Here is a 19433-nt window from a genome sequence, read left to right on the forward strand (position 1 = left end):
AAATTCATTTATTTTTAATACACATTACTTTATGAAACATGTTGGTAGAGAAAAATCAGAGCAAAAGGGAAAAAAAACCATGGGAGAGGAAGAAAAAAGAAGCGACCATAGCATGTGTGGACCTGAGTTATTTTTATCTTGTTTCTCTGGCCCCTAGCCCAGCAACTTGCACCAACAAGGGACATGGTACATCTTGGTTGAACCAAACTGAATGCTTTGTTGTGGGGAGGGCTGACTTGTCCTTCTCTTTAATTCCTTTTTGTACTGTAGTTTGAAGGCCAAGAAATCACCCTGGATTCTCGCATGGGCATCTTCATAACTATGAATCCAGGCTACGCTGGCCGGACAGAACTCCCAGAGTCTGTGAAGGCTTTGTTCAGGCCTGTGGTTGTAATTGTTCCAGACCTCCAACAGATCTGTGAGATCATGCTTTTCTCTGAAGGATTTCTTCTGGCAAAGGTAGGAAAAATGTAATTAATATAAAATGAATGAGCTTTATATTTTAGCCTTTCAGCGAGAGCTCTATAATTGCTTTTTTCCATCTCCTGCAGTTACAGTTTTGTAACTGTACAAGTAACAAGTACAAGTACAAGAGCTAAAATGCTCTTGAAGTTCTCTCCTCTGTCTTTGCTTTCTATTTTGTGCCTTGGAGAATAAGGAAAAAACCTTTTTCTCTAGTAGTTGATGACTATGAACAAGGAGGTCTCAATGCTGTACTCAAGGATCCCATCCAAAAACCACAGGAAAACTACTGCTTTCTGATGACAATAGGGATAAGGTCTGGCCCTGTGATTTCATTGGTATAAAGAAATATTCAGGTTAGCCTCTTCTGTGTATCTGGGCCATGAAGAAGTCAGAGAGATTCAGAAAAGTATAGAGTCTGTGTACGAATTGAGAGTGGGAGCAAATCCCCTGGAGCCCATGTCCCTCTTTTTATCTGAGAGGAAACCAAGACCCAGAGACAGGGAGTGAATTATCTAAAGTCAAAGAAGAAATAAGTAACAGAAGTTAGATATGAATCCAGCTCCTCACAGGGCTCCTTTCACTGTACCTCAGGTCTCCCTGTATCCTTTGGCTTTTTGTAGTGTGATGCTCCTGGATTCTGTAGTTAGGTTAGAGGAATTTGTAGCATGTGGGTATCACAGTAGATAGAGCACTGGGTCCCAAGTCAGGAAAACCTATGTTTAAAGCCTCAATTACCACCTGTATGATTAAGCAAATCACTTAAAGTTGTCTGCTTCACCTGCAATAGGAAAATAATAGCACCTCCCCCCAGGTTGTTGGGAGAATCACGAGATAGTGTTTATCAAGTTCTTTAGCACAGCATCTGGTACATGGTAGATGCTATGTAAATATTAATGCTTATAATTAATTCTTATAATTAGTTTTTGAATTTTTTTTGTCTCAAGAACCTTGGCCTTCAAATCCTTTTATGATCATCATGGCAAAGCAGAATTCGTTCCATTATCTTAATGGAATTCTGGGATATAGTATTTGGAGCTTCCATTTCTCAGTTGCCATTCAGCTATTCCATTCAATTCAAGCCATTCAGTCTGCCAATCAGGCACTGAGGGTTGGGAGGAGGTGGTCGAGGGTAGATTGAAAATTCTTTGAACAGATTTAAATGATTGCTTTGCTTTATGACAAAGCCAACCAAAGTATTACTTCATACTTCAAATTTATTCTTAGGACTTATATAATGATGTACAATAAGCTTTTCAGGAAATTCTCCTTCCTTCCACTTAATTTTTGACATAATCATCAAAATTTTGTAAGGTGTTTGTTTTCTTCCCATTCTTTTTAATTTTGAAATAGATAAATTAACAAAACAAAACACCCAGTGTGTTCTGAAAGACAATTATGTTTGTATCTCCAAAGAGAAGCACTGAGCTTTGTTTTGTATTTTATATCACAAAGGGGTTCCAACCTTCTCCTTGTTTTTCATCTTTCATTGATGATTTCTTTTGTCAAACAGATGCTGGCCAAAAAAATGACTGTGCTGTACAAACTGTCCCGGGAGCAGCTGTCCAAACAACACCATTATGACTTTGGACTGAGGGCTCTTAAATCAGTGTTAGTGATGGCTGGTGAACTGAAGAGAGGGTCTTCTGAATTAAATGAGGTAAATATCGCATCCAGTACAATTCACCACTCCTTCATTTAGTAACTAAGGATAATAATAATAAAAAGATGGCTCCATAGAGAGAGCACCGGACCAGGAAGCAGGAAAACGTGCATTCAGATTTAGCCCCAGACTATTCAGAATCATGTGGCCTGAACAAATCACTTGCCTTTTATATGTCTCAGTTTCTTTTTCTGTAAAATGGGAATAATAATAACACCTTCTTCCTAAGCATGCTGTAATTATGGAATGCTTTGCAAGCCTTCAGGTCTAATATCAAAGACAACTATTATTGTTAATAATAACAAAAAGAGTTAAAAAGATTAAGGTGAAACAAGGAGTCAAGGTACAAAGAGACAGACTCTCAAAAATCTTTTCCATCACTACATTGTGAAAACATCAACTCTGTGGTGCACAGTTTTTTTTAATAGTCCAACTCTCACAGCCATATATTGCTGCTGGAAAAATCATAGCTTTGACTCTACAGACCTTTGCTGACAAGATGTTTCTGCTTTTTAGTATGCTGTCTAAATTTGCCATATCTTTCCTTCTAAGGAGCAAGCATTTTTTCATTTCATTGTTGTCATCACCATCTGCAGGGATCTTTGAGCCGGGGACTATAAAATCTCACACCACTTCCATTTCTTCTCCCTGTATTATATGTGAGTCAGTTATCAAGCTTTAGTTTTTTTGATGTTAAGCTTCCAGGCAACTTTTACTATTTCCTCTTTCACCTTCATCAAGGAGCTTCTTAATTTTTCTTTATTTTCTGCCACTAGAGTGATACCATCTACATATCTGAGACTATTGATAATTCTCCCAGCAATCTTAATTCCAGCTTTTGATTTATCCAAGCTGATATTTTGCTTGATGTATTTTGTATATAAATTTAAAAAAAGTTGATAATATACAAATTGTTCTTTCTGAATTTAAGCTGTTCAAATGTTTCATGTTCAGTTCTGTTGTTTTTTGACCTTTATACAAGTTTCTCAGGAAATGAATAAGAGGATGTGATACTCCCATCTCTTTGAGGAACTTCACCACACTTTGTTGTGATCCATACAGTTCAGATCTTTGATGTAGTCAATGAAGCAGAAGGAAATGTTTTAATTGAACACCCTTGCTTTCTCCACAATGTAGCAAATATTGGCAATTTGGTCTCTAGTTCTTTTGCCTCTTTGAAAACCAGATGCTCTTCTGGTAATTATTGGTTCACATATTGCTAAAGCCCAGCATAACCTAAATGGCATGTGAGATTATTCAGTAATTTGAACATTTCTTGGGATTTCCTTTCTTTAGAAAACTGACATTTTCCTATCCAGTGGCTACTGTTGAGTTTCCAAATTTGCTGGTACATTGAGTTTAGCTTTTTTAATGGCATCATCTTTGAGGATTTTGAATAGCTCACCTGGCATTCCATCACCTCCATTGGCCTTATTGTTAGCAATGCTTCCTGGGGCTCACTTGCTGTCATTCCCCAGAATTTCTGGCTCTAGATTCGTCGCCACACCATTGTTGTTTACATTCCCTAAATTTCTCCTATGTACATTTTCTTTCCTCCTTCAAGAAAGTCAATTGCTATTTTTATTTTATAACATATAATATTTTAAAAAATAAAGAGTAAAAAGAAAAAAATGAACAAAAACTGATAAATATATTGAGAAAAATCTGACAATATATGTAATGTTCCATACCTGTGGACCTTCTTTTCTACAATAGAGTAAGAGGGGAAGACTTAAAAATTTTTTTTTAATGAATAAAAATCTATTTTTCCTCCTCCTCACTTCTTAACTGTCCCTCTTACCCCCAATGAAAGAAAGGAAAAAGAAAAACAAAACCCTTAAAACAGAATAACAAAATATTTCCTCAGTGGCCATGCCCAAAGATGTATGTGTCGTTACCCTGAGCCTATTATCTCTCAAAGAGGAATTGGGTAGTATCATGCTTCATCACTGGTCCATTCTTTGGAATAATTTGCTCTTGTGTTGGTCAGAGTTCTTAAACCTTTCAAAATTATTTTTACAAGATTGGGACTATTCTGTAAATTATTTTCTTGGTTTAATCCACATTAGTTGATATGAACTTCCTCAGGTTTTTTTGGAAACCTTTTAAAAATTCTTATTATTCAGATCTTGGATTTTTTTGAATTGGATTTTTTCTCAGAAAACTGTCCATTTATATACTTTGTGACCATCTCTCGGTTGGGGAGGAGTTGCCTTCACATATTGGTATTTTGGAATAAAGCTTATTCTTTGTACTTTATATTAATTTTTCATTTTTTTTCATTAACATTGTATTCATTATGTATATCATATTCTTAGTTCTGCTTACTTCACTTTGCATCAGTTCATGAAAATCTTCTTATGCATCTCTGTATTTATTGCATGTCATTTCTAGCAAATGTAGCAAGATTCCATTTTATTCATATACCACAGTTTATTTAGCTGTTCCTCAGTTGATAGACATCTACTTTGTTTCCAATTCTTTGTCATCATATAAAGTATTCTGACAAACTTGGGTGAACATGGCCCCCCTCCCTTTTTTGTCAAAGATCTTTAAAATTTTATATAATCAAAATTGTCCATTGCATCATCAATGATCCCCTTCATCCCCTGTTTGGTCATGAAAGATTCCCCTATCCATAGAATTGCCTTCCTTCCTCTCCCAATTTGTTTATGATGTCACCCTTTATATTTAAGTAACATTTTTTTTTTGAAAATACATCGTGTTATTTCCTATTGACCAGGATGTGGTTCTGATGAGAGCTCTCAGAGACATGAATCTTCCCAAGTTTGTGTTTGAAGATGTTCCTCTTTTCCTTGGCTTGATTTCTGACTTGTTTCCTGGGCTTGACTGCCCTAGAGTTCGCTACCCAAGTTTCAATGATGCTGTAGAACAAGTGTTGGAGGATAATGGCTATGTTGTCTTACCAATTCAGGTAAAAATCAGATGGGAAACAAATGGGCAGTTCTTTTGGACTTCTAAAGAACCTCACCTCTCTCTCCTAGCTTTTCTTTTGGAATTTAGTAGATAGAATGGTCTCTCTTTTATAAGTTGATTTATGATAGAATCTCATTTATTTAAAATTAATTTTATTATTATGAGCTTGAGAGACGTATTTTAATTGATTGCCAATGTATATATATATTCCAGGTGGATAAAGTAGTTCAGATGTATGAGACCATGTTAACCCGTCATACCACTATGGTGGTTGGACCAACTGGAGGCGGCAAGTCAGTTGTCATCAATACTTTATGCCAGGCCCAGACAAAGTGAGTATGGCATCACATGTAGTAATTGGGCAGAATTGTCAAATCATATTTTGTCTCAGTGTTTATTTTCCTGGAATTTTAAAATGAATCATTTTTATTATGAAGATTTTTTTTTTGGTTTGCATTCTTTTGTGAAATGATTTATTTTATTTTATTTATTCATTTATTTATTCTTCTGAGGCTGGGGTTAAGTGACTTGCCCAGGGTCACACAGCTAGGAAGTGTTAAGTGGCTGAGAGCAGATTTGAACTCAGGTCCGCCTGAATTCAGGGCTGGTATTCTATCCATTGCGCCACCTAGTTACCCCATTATGAAATGATTTAGTCAATACATTTTTGGATGGTCTTGACTCTTGACTGAGGTTCAATTTCTCTTTGTAAAATAAGAGTAATAATACTCCCTGCTTAGCCTCATGGGTTGTGTTTTGGGGATAAATAATGAAATACAGATTTGCTTTTTGGTAGGTTGTTCCCAGGAAGAAAGTTATGCACACTGGAGGTGGAGTTGGATGTGTACTTATGTAGCATTGTATATGGTGGGTTAATGATTAGAAGAACAAATACATTTTCCAACTAGCTTTTTACTCCCAGTGATTGATTTAAGTTAAGGAAGGACAAAAACTTCCATGCATTGAGATTTTCAGAAAATCGTAAATCCCAATGATTACTATTTGTATGAGGGATGGGAGTTTTATTTTTGACATATTCATAAGTGGCTTGCTAATTTGATCTGCATATATATATGTGTGTGTGTTTGTATGTATATATATATATATATATATATGTAAACTAATATTTATGGCAGAACAAATAAATACTACAGAAGGAGAGTGAATAGAGAGCTAGGCTTGTAGTCAGGCAGATGAATTCAAATTCTGCCTCAGACATTTATTAGCTATGTGATAGCTAATCACTATCACATGTGAGTGATATGATACTAAGACACTTAAACCTGGGTGGGCCTTTGTTTCCCAATCTGTAAAATAAGGAAGTTAGACTCAGTGGTCTCTAAGATTTTTCAATTTCTTTAATGCCCTTTGATCCTATTCTTAGTGATTACCATTCCTTACAAGTAGTCCTTAGCAGGAAAAAAAAAATTAAAATTTTTTTTAGGTTAGCAGTCTTTCTTTCCCACCTCTCATAATCCATTGAGAAAGTAAGAAAAATAAAACTTAAATGTAGTGAAGCAAAATAAATTCCCATATTGGCCATGTCTAAGAAAATCAGCTCCAATAATGCATTAATGTACATATTTTACCACAGCTCTTCCAAGCATTTGTAATTTTCCTTTTTTGTCAACTTGCTAATCTTCTAGATGCAAGATAAAAACTCAAAGTTATTTTAATATACATTTTCCTAATTTGGGATTTAGAGCAAACCTCCATTCTGTAGCTATTGATATTAGATTTCTCTTTGTGAAAATTCGTATATTTTGACCATTTATTAACTGGGATAATGGCTCTTTTTGTATAAATCTGAATCTGTTCCTTATATATTTCAGGATGAGATCTTTATCAGAGAAACTAGCTAAAATGATTTTCCTACCATGTACCTGTTTTTCTTCTAATTTTACCTGAATTGATTTTATTTGTGCAAAACTTTTTAAATTTTATATTATCAAAACTACATTTTTGCCTTCTTTCATCCTTTCTAAATCATAAACTCTTTCCTCATCTGTAAATCTGGCATAATTTCTTCCTTGATCCTCTAATTTGTTTTATGATACTATTCTTTATGGCTAAATGATGTATCCATTTGGACCTTGCCTTGGTATATGTAGTGTGAAATGTTGGTCCATATCTAGTTTCTGCCAGAGTATGTTCCAGTTTTCCCAAGTTTTTGTCAAATAGTGAGTACCTGGGATATTTAGATGTATCAAAAACTGGGCCACAATAACCATTTACCTCTGTGTGTTATGTGCCTTATCTGTTCCACAGCTTGGGACGCTAGTTCTTATTTGCCTTTTTTCCCATTAATGTCCTTGAAATTTTTGATCTTTTGTTCCTCCAGATGAATATCATTGTTATTATCTTTCCAATTCTACAGAGCAATCTTTTGATAATTTGATTAGTATGGAAATGAATAAGTAAGTTAATTAGGTAGTATTGTCCTTTTTACATATTTGCTCAGTCTACCCATGAGCAATTAATATTCCTCTAATTATTAAGATCTGTCTTTATTTTTGCAAAGAATTTTTGTCATTGTGTTTGTATAGTTTCTTCTGTGTGTTTTGGCAGATCGATTCCCAAGTAGACTATATTTTCTATAGTTATTTTAATGGATTTTTTTCCTTATAGCTCTTCCTGCTGGATTTTGTTGGTAATATTTGGGAATGCCAATAATTTATGTGGATCTATTTTGTATCTTTTAACTTTGCTAACATTGTCAATTGTTTTAATTTGTTTTTTAGTTGACTTTCTAGGGTACTTTAAGTAAACTATTATATCATCTACAAAAAATGTTCCTCTTTGCCTATGTTTATTCCTTTTTCCTTCCTTCTATTTTTTTTCTCTCTTATTGTTGTAGCTAATATTTTTAGAACTTTATTGAACCATAATAGAGATAATGGACATTCTTGATTTACCCAGGTCTTATTGGAAAGGTTTTTCTTTTAGCCCCATTATAGATAATGCCAGTTTTGGGATTTAGAAAGATATTACTTATCATATTAAAGAAAAATCCTTTTATTCCTGATTTCTAAGACTTTTAATAGGAATGGATATTCTATTTGGTCAAAAGCCTTTTATGTATTTATTAATATAAATATGATATTTGTCATTTTTATTATTAATATAATCAATTATGTTTTTAGTTTTCCTAATATTGAACTAACTCTATATTCTTATTTTAAATTCAGTCTGATTATAATAAATAATTTTTTGCATCCTGTCTTTCTTCAAATCCTGCTAAAATTCTATTCTCTACTGGAAGCTTTTCCTAATTCTTCCTAATTATAGTATCTTCCTTCTATTGATTACTTCCTATTTATCCTATAGATAATTTATTTGTATAGTTCATAGTTTTTTTGGTTTGTTTGTGGTTTTTTTTTTTTTATTTGTCATTAGATAGTGACCTCCAGGAGATTAGGGATTTTTCTTTTTCTTTGTATCCTCAGTATTTAGCTTAGTGCTTGCTACATACTAGGTGTGTCTATTATTATTATTATTTTAATAAATGTTCATTGGTTGATTAGCTAACTGATTGATTAGAATGAATTGTACCAAAATGTTGCTATAATTTCATTTGGTTCTGCATTTTTCCTCTCTTTGGGAGATGGCTTATGGTTTGTTCAATTTCTTTTTCTAAGATTGGGTCATTTAGATATTCTATTCTCTGTTCTGTTAACCTAGGAATTTTATATTTTTAAAATTTTTGTAAATACTTATCCATTTCATTTAGATCGTCAGTTTAATTGGCATTGGGTAAAATAGCAATTGCTTTTATTTCTTCTTCATTGATTATGAAGTCTTTTTTTTTTTGATACTAATGAACTTGACCTTTTAAAAATGAAATTAGCTAATGGTTTATTTTTATTTTTTTTTGGCTGAGGTAGTTGGTGCTTTATCTACTACTAGCTGCCCAGTTATTTTACTTTTAAAATGAACTTCTGTCCTAGCTGTATGACTGGGCAAGTCACTTAACCCCAATTGCCTCAGTAAAAAACAGCAATAAAAAGAAAATTAACTTCTAGTTTTAATAATTCAAGGGTTTTGTTAATATCTTCATTGATATTCAAGATTTAATTGTGTTTTAAATTTTGATTTTTTTTTAGTTTTTCTAGTTGCATGCCCAATTTATTGATTTGTTCTCTCTCTCTTTCATTAACAAAAATACATTTTCCTCCAAGTATTGTTTTGGCCGCATCTCCCAATTTTGGTGTGTTGTCTCATTGTTGTCATTATCTTTAATGAAATTGTCTCTATAATGTTTTTGTTGACCCACTTATTCTTTAGGATTTTTTAATCTCCAATTAATTTTTAATATTTGCTTCAAAGGTCCCTTATTGTATATAACTTTTGTTGCATGGTGGTCTGTAAAGGATTCTTTTTCTTTGCCTCATATAATGTATAAATATTGCTTGCTGATTTTGTGAACAGAACATTACCCATCAATTGTCTGTGGAGAATGACACATCTTGAATGTAAAGAAATTTGTTTCTTTTTTCATTCTGGCTTATTGACTTTAGCTAATAGAATTAATAAGAAAATTCATGTGATATATATTATAAATATATAAACATTATATATGTTTAGCATTGACATTAATTTATTACTTTTGGTACATTTCAACAAAATGTAGTTTTCCTGTTTCCCTCTTTTAACTAGGTCTATTTGTGCTGTTTCTTTGTCTGAGATCGTGATTATTATCCCTGCCTTTTTTACTTGAGTGGAAGCATAATAGATTTTACTCCAGTCCTTTATTTTTAACTCTGTGTGCATCTTACTGTTTCAAGTGTTTCTAGTAAACAACATATTGTAGGATTTTGCTTTCTAATCATTCTGCTATTCCTCCTATTTTATGAGTGACTTCATCTCATTCACACAATTATGATTTTATATTTCCCTTCCTTACATATGAATATGTAGTATATATATATATGTATCTGTATAATTTTACAATTTCCTTCTCATTCTCTTATACTTTTCCTTTTTTTTTCTCACTCTCTCTTTAAGAGTTTATTTTGCTTAGGACTAAGTACTCTTTTTTATCCTCCCCTTTATTTTTCTTCTTTCTCTTCTGATTTCCTTGTTGAACGAAATGTTATTTTTGTACCCAACTTGTTGTGCATGAGTGTGGATGTGTTTGTGTGTGAGCATTCATTCATTTGTCATTTTTCATTATGTGTGCCTTTGGATTGTCTCAGTAAAAGAAAAATACAATATAATGCCACACTGACTTAAGATGATTTAAAAATCTTCATGGCATATTTCATTCTTTGCCATTAATTCGTTAGTCTTATCAGATTAATGTATGCGATCAGGTAAAGTTCGTTTTTTATACTGTTGTCTTGAGTGCAGATATTTTATATTATTTGTTATATGTATTCCTCATTCTGCTTTTCAGATCATTTGCGGGTATTATTGGGGAAAAAACTCAGCTGTCTCTTGTGGTTTAGGAAGTCAAGAATGGGTCTCTATACATTAGTAGTTATGAGTTTGGTTGCCTTTAAGGATGCTAATCATTGGAGTTCTACTGCTCTTTAGGGCCAAATCTGCCCCAGACCATCTCTCAAATGATGCTCTCTGGATCCTCCTTAGCCTTGGTGAACTGTGAGCCTGAGAGTACATTTGGTGATGTGCTGGGAGCCTCCCAAAGGGTCAAGCATGTCGAGTTCTGAAGTTCATTTCTCCTTAGCTGGTGTTGCATTTTCAACCTTGGACTGCAGAAATCTTTTTTTCAGGTCCAGCTCTCCAGTTTTCCCCTTTGCTTTAGATGGCCTAACATATCTGGTGTCTTTAAATTAGGCTTGGCCTGGTGACGAAGATCTATACACTAAACCCCAAGGCAATGAGTGTGATAGAATTATACGGCATTTTGGATCCCACTACCCGAGACTGGACGGATGGTGTGCTGTCAAACATTTTCAGGGAGACCAATAAGCCAACTGACAAGAAAGAAAGAAAGTAAGTAGTTTCAGAAATCAAGAAGAGTTTAGTCAGTTAACATGAAGTAACTGAAAATTATATCAGGATCTACAGGTCAGGAATATTGTTAAGAATTACTTTGTGACAAAATGAGACCAGGAAGAATTCCAATTTTATATTTTAACTCAAAATCTGCTGTGAAAAATGCCCTGAATAATCCCAAAGCTGCATCATAAAAGGGGCACTAGGTCCTTCTCTCTGATGGCTCTTTCATTATTATTTTAAGTGATATCTGATAGAACAAGATTCCAGTACAACAGAGTAATTGGGAAAGCCTCTGTAAGCTGATTGCTATAGGATATAACCTGCATGTGATCTTGCCTTGCTTAAAAAGCCAATGGACAATTTGTCTTGGGATGCTATGATGCCAAAGGTACTTGGAAGTACTGGCTTTATAATCAGAGGACCTACTACTTATTAGGTGGTGATTTTGGCAAGGCACTGACCCTCTGAGCCTTAGTTCCTCTCTGTGAAATGAGGAGATTGGGTGTGCAAGGGATGCAAGGAATCATCCTTGTCATCCTAGACATTTCAGCCTTGGGAGAGACCTCAGAGACCATCTGCTTCAGTCCATTGCTTAACACAGAGACTCTACAACATGCCTAACAAATGGTCATCCGTTATCTGCATGAGGGGTCTCTCTTTCCTCACTGAGGGGAACCCATTACTGCCCCAAGGCAGTCGATTCTTCGTCCCTTTGGGGGTAGTCTGTTCTACTTACACAGCTCTCACTTCCAAGACCAGGGTGCATTCTACTCATCAGCACTGGTTTGGTCAGTTCTTCCTCTTTTACTACTGTTATATAGATACATTTTATTTGATGGTGATGTGGATGCCCTCTGGGTAGAAAACATGAATTCTGTGATGGATGACAACAAGCTGTTGACCTTGGCAAACGGAGAGCGCATTCGACTTCAGGCTCATTGTTCTCTGCTGTTTGAGGCAAGTGGCAAGGAGGTCATTTAATGATGTGGCTACTTGGGGCCCCCATCATTGGTTCATATTAACTGTTTGTCCAAGGTAATTTTACATACGGCCACTCTATGATGCTTACATTGCTATATATGTTCCTTGGGGGACTCAATCTGCGGTTTCATTGCTATTGGAATTCTTAACTGTTTTTTGTGCTTTGACAGTGTGGTGAAGCCTGTCATGTCTTAGAAGAATACTCTCAAATGTATAAAATAAATACAGAGGGTTATGAGAAAAAGCAATTTGCATTGAAATAGTTACCAAAATGAGTGAAAAATTCAAGTTCAGGTTAAGAACACTTAGTACCTGGAACTCCCAGGTGAGAAAGCTCCTCCACTAAGGCAGATCATCCTCCTTTGCACCTCAGAGTTATCTGGAGCACTGGGAGTTTACAGTGATTCAGGAAGGCTTGTAAAGTCAGTATATAGTAGAGGCAGTACTTGAACCCAAGCCTTTTGCCTCCAAGCCTGGCTCTCTAACCATTATACCACACTGGTTCTCATGTAAAAAGCTTGGGTATATATTGGTATAGTTCCGTTTTTGAGAATATTTTCCTATCAAAATAAAAAATTCTTGGCCTTTGGGCACAAATTTAAGGCCTTTGTGATAAGAGACATAATTTCTCGATAATGAATCATTTGAAGATATTGGTTGATGACTTCTTGCTTTTGTACCTATCTTTCTTTGTACCTGTCTTTCTGAAATCAAAGCTGTGTGGCCATTTGAGAAAATCCCTGCCTGAGTAATGAGCAAGTAATGAATTGTAGAGGGAAGGTCCATCCTGTAGTTTGGCAAGATGCTTGGGCCAACATTCGGAATCAATGTCTGTTAAACTTCATTGTGTAGTAAATGAGTTCACCTGAAACCAAAAAGTAAAGCATGTGAGATGACAGTAGTCAGATTTTTGAGTTGACAGACATTCCACAGGCAGTATCCACCTCTATTATTCCATGAACACTGCATAATAACTTTTTCTTTTCTTCCCTCTTTCCCTTCCTCCCTCCCTCTCTCCCTTCCTTCCTTCCTTTTTTTTCTTCAGGTTGGAGATTTACAGTATGCTTCCCCTGCCACTGTCTCCCGGTGTGGAATGGTTTACGTTGATCCTAAAAACCTGAAATACGAACCTTTCTGGACAATGTGGGTTAACCAGATCAACAACAAGGTAAAAGTTATTTTTAGATGAGAGTGATTCAACTGAACACAACTTACCCCTGTTATGAACTCTTGTGTCCAAAAAGTGCTGGCAAGGAATGGACATTGCAGTGAATGTCCCAGGACTGTGTCTTGGATCCCATATTATTTGACATGTCATTAATGACTTGGGTGAGCACAGGTGATCACTGCTATCATTTAGCAGACAGACACAGAGGCATCCATGGTAGTAGAAAATTGGCATTGAAGCCAATAAGACCTGGATTTGAGCCCCAGTTATGTGACCTGAGACAAGTCCTTTAAGCTCTCAGTTTTCTGGGCATCTCTCTGATGATTATAAGTTCAGAGAAGGCAGAAATCTCCATTGAGAGAGGAAGCTTGCTTACCTGGGAAGTTCCCAGACATGAAACTTATCTCTCACCTCCATGCCTTTGCACTGCCTTATTTCTGCCTCTTATTTTTCCTGACCTCCCTCCAGATTAAACTCAAATCCCATATTCCTCAGGAGGCTTTTCTTGATCCTTCTAGCCACTATTGTTTTTCCCTTTCTGAGAGTTTCCACCAACTCAGTATATATCTTGTCTATATCTATTTATTTCCATGTTGACTTTCTTATCAGAAGGTGAGCCCACTGAGGACAGGAACTATCTTTTGCCTTTATTTAGATGCCCCATGCTTGGCATATACTAAGTGCTTAATAAATGCATGTTGACTGACTGATGATACCAGTAAAATCATGAGTCCAGAACTTATCCCTATTCCCTAGTAAGAAAACATATTAATATCTCTGTTAGGTATAATGTAGGGCTATTATTTGATATATGATGACATCTTAGATTTACGTAGAGCTTTACATTTAAAAAAAGTAGTTTTATCTCTGAAGTCTCCTTAAATTCTCACAACTCATCTAATGAGCAGGGCAGGTCTTCTTATCCCCATTTTATTGATGAGGAAACCGAGGATGAGAATGGACCAGGATCTCAAAAGTACTAAGTGGCAAAGCCAGGACTTGAACAGTAGGCTTTCTGTTCCACAATTTGTATTTTTTTCGATGAAACCATTTTGCTTCTTTGTTATTAATAGAGCACAAGTTCTTAAACTTCTTTTGTGTCCTGAACCCATTGGGCAGTCTCATAAGGCCTATGGACTTCTGGCTAGAATGACAGTTGCAAATAAAATCCAAAGTCTTATAAAGGCAACCAATTATATTGAGATAGAGTTATCAAATACTAAAAAAAACAAAACAAAAAAAACCCAAAACAAAAAACCCTCATAGATCGGAGGCTAAAAGCCCCTGATTGACAGGCTTTTTATATACCAAAAGTAATAAGAGCATAATTATTGAAGAAAAATATTTTCAAATATTTGTAACCATCAATTGAATCAGAATGTAATTCCTACCATAACCAACTCACCAAAAATAGGAGTGCCTTTGAATCCATGCGTCAATGGTACATAATAGTGCCCTTTGAGGAGAGGGTCCTTCCATTGATCCTCAGTGGCCCTGGCCCTTCCTTAGAGTCTCACAAGTTGTCCACTGATCAGATTTCAGGAGAAGCAATTTCTACCCAAAATTATAATAACCCTCTAGGTCCTGCTGTTCTGTTGAGGCAGCAGCCCCTGAGGATGTATTGGAATGGTGTTCTCTTTCAGCAAGAACAGAAAGATTTGCAGCACCTCTACAAGAAGTATGTCCCTTACCTCATTGACATGATCGTGGAAGGAATACTGGATGGCCGGCAAGGAGAGAAGCTCAAGACCATCGTGCCTCAGACGGACTTGAATATGGTAGGGAAGGCTTAACCATTCCTCATCATTCCCATTATAGCTCACAGTCAGCCTCCTTACAACAACCCTGAGGGGTATTATTATCCCCTATTCATAGAGGAGGAAGCTGAAACAAATACAGGCTAAGTGACTAGCCCAGGATCAGATAAATAGGGTATTCCTAAGGTAGGATTTGAACCCTGGTCTTGTGTCCAGGTGCAGTGCTACATCCACTGTATCCCCTAGTGGCCCAGCTAGGGGACCATCAGTAGTAGAGAAATAAGAAGGAGGGACAGTTTGGGGGTGGGATAGTAAATTCTGTTTTGGCCATGTTTCATTTGTGTGCTATTATTTCCCTCAGTAGAATGTGAGTCCCTTGAGGTCAGAGGAGTCACTTGAGCACAGCGGCTGCCCCGTGATGTGCTCCATGTTGCTTGCTTGATTCTGGACCGTGTATTTTGCCTTTATCCTGTGTACTAGGTGACTCAGTTAACCAAGATGTTGGATTCCTTGCTTGAGACAGAAATAGAAGAACCTGAACTCTTGGAATGCTACTTCTTGGAGGCACTGTACTGTTCCCTGGGGGCCTCCCTCCTGGATGATGGGAGACTTAAATTTGATGAATGTGTTAAGCGAGTTTCCTCCATGTCAACAATGGAGGAAGAGGATATCTGGGCCAAACCTGGTGAACTGCCAGGTTGGTGCTGGCCATCTTGATCCATTCTCCTATATGTGGCTTAATTTTGTTCTACCTTTAGAAAAAGGCATTGATATTATCTGGGGGCATGTTTGAGAGACACTGTGACAAGGTGTGTACCCTTGCAGTCCAGGGGACCCCCAACTACTAACACATACTAGCTAGGGGGGGGCCCCAGGGCACTTAACCCTTCAGTGCCCGAGGCACTGCTCAAAAACCATGATTCACAGAACAACTGGCAATAGATGTATCAGGGAGTATGTAAGTTCTTGATGAAATCACAGATCTGGACCAAATAAAAGGAGGTTGGCTGTGGACCGTCTAACTGTAGTAAGTTCCTGTGAAATCACAAACCCTCATTTTGTGTCTTTATGTTGTTCACTCCTCTTTCTCTCCTCTCTCAGTCTTGAGCAGAGACAATTTCCTTTTTTTCTTTGCATCCCCAGCACCTAGCACAGTGTCTGACTCATAGTAGGCTGCTTAATAAATGCTTGTGGATTGATGGAGTGACTTAACCAAAGTACTTATTTAGTTTTCCGTGGCTATTTGAATTTTTCTTATTCCTGCCAATTTAGGAATATTTCTTCTTCATTCTTTCCTAACTGTGACTTTGAGTTCCATAGTAACTTCCTTTTGTCCCACTGCATAGCTAGTGTAGTTTTTTCTTTTTTAAAAAATATTTTTATTGATAATCTTTTGTTTTTATAACAAGATTTCCTAGCATATACCTTTGTGATATTTTATTGTTTATGGAAAAATGCAAAGCAGGCTTTGCAAGGAAAAACACTTACAGGACACTATTTTAACTATTTTATTAAGATTTTTCATTCTATCCATGAAAAAAAAGGTCTCATCTGAGGACTGCTATTTGTTAAGGTGCATTTTTTTTTCTGGAAAATTTGAACTTGTATATCTACTTAGAATAGGGTCTTAGCATCTTTCTCTCTTCATTAGAGACCTTTGTTATTAGGGAACCCTTGTGGTAGAAACTTCCCTTACAGATGAAAATTGGCAACTTGTCTGTTGCTTTTGAAATCTCAAATGATTTAAAGATGATCTTGAGGTGGTTCATGAGAACGAACAGTTCTTACCAACTGTTTTTACTGTAACAATTCACAAACTTGATTTCATTTCTAACAAATCCTTGAACTCCCATTTCTGTGTTCTGTAGTTGAACTGTATACTCTTTGTTTTAGGGCAGCTTCCAACACTATATGACTTTCACTTTGATAACAAGCGGAAGAGGTGGATCCCATGGAATAGATTAGTTCCTGAGTATATTCATGATCCAGAACAAAAATTTATTGACATCCTGGGTAAGTGAAAATAGAATTAACATGAGAATATTTAATTATTCTGTTTAATATGGCAAGTCCCTGTGAATTCCTTTTAAAGGTCTGATCAACAGAAACTGTGGGGAGCATGTTTAGTATTTAGTCCTAAGGACTGTGCAAGTCAGATTTTTAAATTGGACCCGAGATTCTTTTTGATGACAAGGTGAAATGAGTGGTAGCATAGCATGAAATACCAGGGTCTTCAAAGCATTGAAATGAAATGTTTCCCTGAGGGCAATGGAGGGTGGGAGGTCTGCAACCTGTGGGCACACTATAGAAGAATGGAAGAGAGGAAGAGAAAAGGGGCTGGTCAAACAGTGCAGGTGAGGGATGGCTTGTGGCTAGCCAGAATGCCAGGCTGGCATCTTCAGAAAGTCTGGAGAAGTTGAAGAATCCTTCCATCGTGTTGGATCTGAATGAATGGGAGGAAATAGATAGGAGTTCAATATGATGGACAGGTATGGATTGGCTGGGATTTGTATCACTGGAGGAAAAGACATTGATGAGTCTAAATCCATTTAGGAATTTGGACTGTAGAATCAAGACATTACTGCTATTTATCTGGAGGAAAACTAGGTGACAAATATTTTTATGGAGCAAATCACCATGCCTCAAAATGCTGTGTTTTATAAATTGGATTTTAGCGTGTTACTCATTTTGAAAGTAGATCCAGGTGAGTTAGGTGGTGCAGTGGATAGAGCACCAGCCCTGAAGTCAGGAGGACCTGAGCTCAAATCTGGCCTCAGACATTCAACACTTCCTGGCTGTGTGACCCTGGGCAAGTCACTTAATCCCAATTGCCTCAGCCAAAAAAAAAAAAAGGAAAAAAAAAAAGTAGATCCAGAGTGATGAACTAGGATTAAAAATCTGAGAGATTAGTGCAATCAAAAACAATCTCTTCTAGAAGAAGATAGTAGACCCCAGAGCCTGAGTTATATATCTGAGTTACAGGAGGCTGTCAAGGTCTTTTGTTCCCCCCTCTCCACCCTCCTAAATCAAGCCTAAGTTGCCAGATGTTCAGTCCACTGCATTTTAAATGAATTCTTAAATGTTTCATAGTTCACACAGTGGATACCACCCGAACAACCTGGTTGCTGGAACAAATGATTAAAATTAAGCACCCTGTTATTTTTGTGGGTGAATCTGGTACATCTAAAACAGCTACTACCCAGAACTTCCTAAAGAATCTAAACCAAGATCTCAATGTAAGTCCTTGTGCTTAATTAATAATAACCCCTATTTCTCTAACTCTTTAATAGTTGTAATAATAGTAAAAAACAACAACTTTGCAACTTTTAAAGCTCATTTAATCACATATTAGCTCTATAATCTATTATTTCTAATTCTTTTCAATGTTTTGCCTTTTCCTTTCTTTTAAAGTACCCTTCCATAAGTGCTTTCCCTGCTGCTTTTTTTGCATACTACTGAATTCCCTAGGAGGAAGTCATAGAACTACACAGACCAAATCTAATACAATTTTTTTGTTATCTAATGTCACTGCTATTTGATATTCCTCTTACTGTTCCCTGATTGATGCTATGTCACACTCTCCATAGAAAAAAATGTTTTCAGTCTTCTCTTTTCTTCTCAAGCTGCCTATATCTTCTCTCCCCTGCCTCTGAGCAGGGGACCTCACATCATGCTTTGCTGCTGCAGCCTATTTTTTGCCTGTGTGGGTAAAGGTAAAGCCTAATGGGGGAAAAAAGTACTCACGTCTCTCCGGCTGCCATCTTTGGAATGGGGGTATTGCTGCCCAGATTCAGCCACATCTTTTCTCTCCCCACTTGGCAGTTTCTCCTCACTTCTCCCCATCAGCAACAAAATTCACGGAGGACCCACTAAGCATGATTGTAAGACTTCTTTCAGTTCTGTTCAGTATTATGTGTGTAGGAGCAGGAAAAGTGGATAATGGGAATAATCCTGGGCTGGACCTAAGAAAGTAGTTAGAGTGGAGGGACTTCATAAGAGGAAAAAAGTTAGGGTTAGCCAAGGTGACACATAGAGAAGGGTACAGTGGGAGAAGGCTATGGTCATAAGCAGGGATGTCAGAGCCTGCCATGTTTGGTGCTCATGGATAGTGGCAATCCTGTAAAAATACGCTCAGGGGAAAGAGAACTATGGAGATGGAAAGCAGATTGAAGCATACTTTTTCATCTTTTTTTTTTTTTTTTTTTTTTGCTTTTGCTTTTTTTCCTCTTGTGTTTTTAGCTTTTGTTCTGATTTTTCTCTCAACGTTACTCATATGGAAATATATAAAAAGTGAATGTACATGTATAACCTAAAAAATATACATAGAAAAGTTTTGATTTTTCTAGTTCTCTTCGGTAGCATGTGAGTTTCTTGAAGGCAGGGACTGTTTTGTTTTTTTCTTTGTCTCCTTAGTGATTATCACAATTCTTTTTATGTAGTGGATACTTATAAGGTTTTGTTTTTTTTTGATATGAATTGAATTTACTGTGCTACTTCCAAGGCC

At 36.3% G+C, this 19433-nt stretch overlaps 1 protein-coding gene across 1 annotated transcript in view; it reads left to right on the forward strand.

Annotated features, from left to right (window-relative positions):
- DNAH10 (dynein axonemal heavy chain 10) overlaps positions 1 to 19433 on the forward strand; it is a 154198-nt gene that overhangs the window by 80457 nt on the left and 54308 nt on the right. Inside the window, 11 exon segments of the mRNA XM_074299213.1 lie at positions 271 to 459; positions 1976 to 2122; positions 4869 to 5060; positions 5276 to 5394; positions 10859 to 11017; positions 11845 to 11980; positions 13050 to 13172; positions 14816 to 14950; positions 15410 to 15626; positions 16823 to 16942; positions 18020 to 18165. Of these exon segments, the coding sequence (XP_074155314.1) occupies positions 271 to 459; positions 1976 to 2122; positions 4869 to 5060; positions 5276 to 5394; positions 10859 to 11017; positions 11845 to 11980; positions 13050 to 13172; positions 14816 to 14950; positions 15410 to 15626; positions 16823 to 16942; positions 18020 to 18165 (1683 nt within the window).

This window comes from Sminthopsis crassicaudata, chromosome 1 (assembly GCF_048593235.1).
Source record: "Sminthopsis crassicaudata isolate SCR6 chromosome 1, ASM4859323v1, whole genome shotgun sequence".
In the NCBI taxonomy this organism is placed as follows: Eukaryota; Metazoa; Chordata; class Mammalia; order Dasyuromorphia; family Dasyuridae; genus Sminthopsis; species Sminthopsis crassicaudata.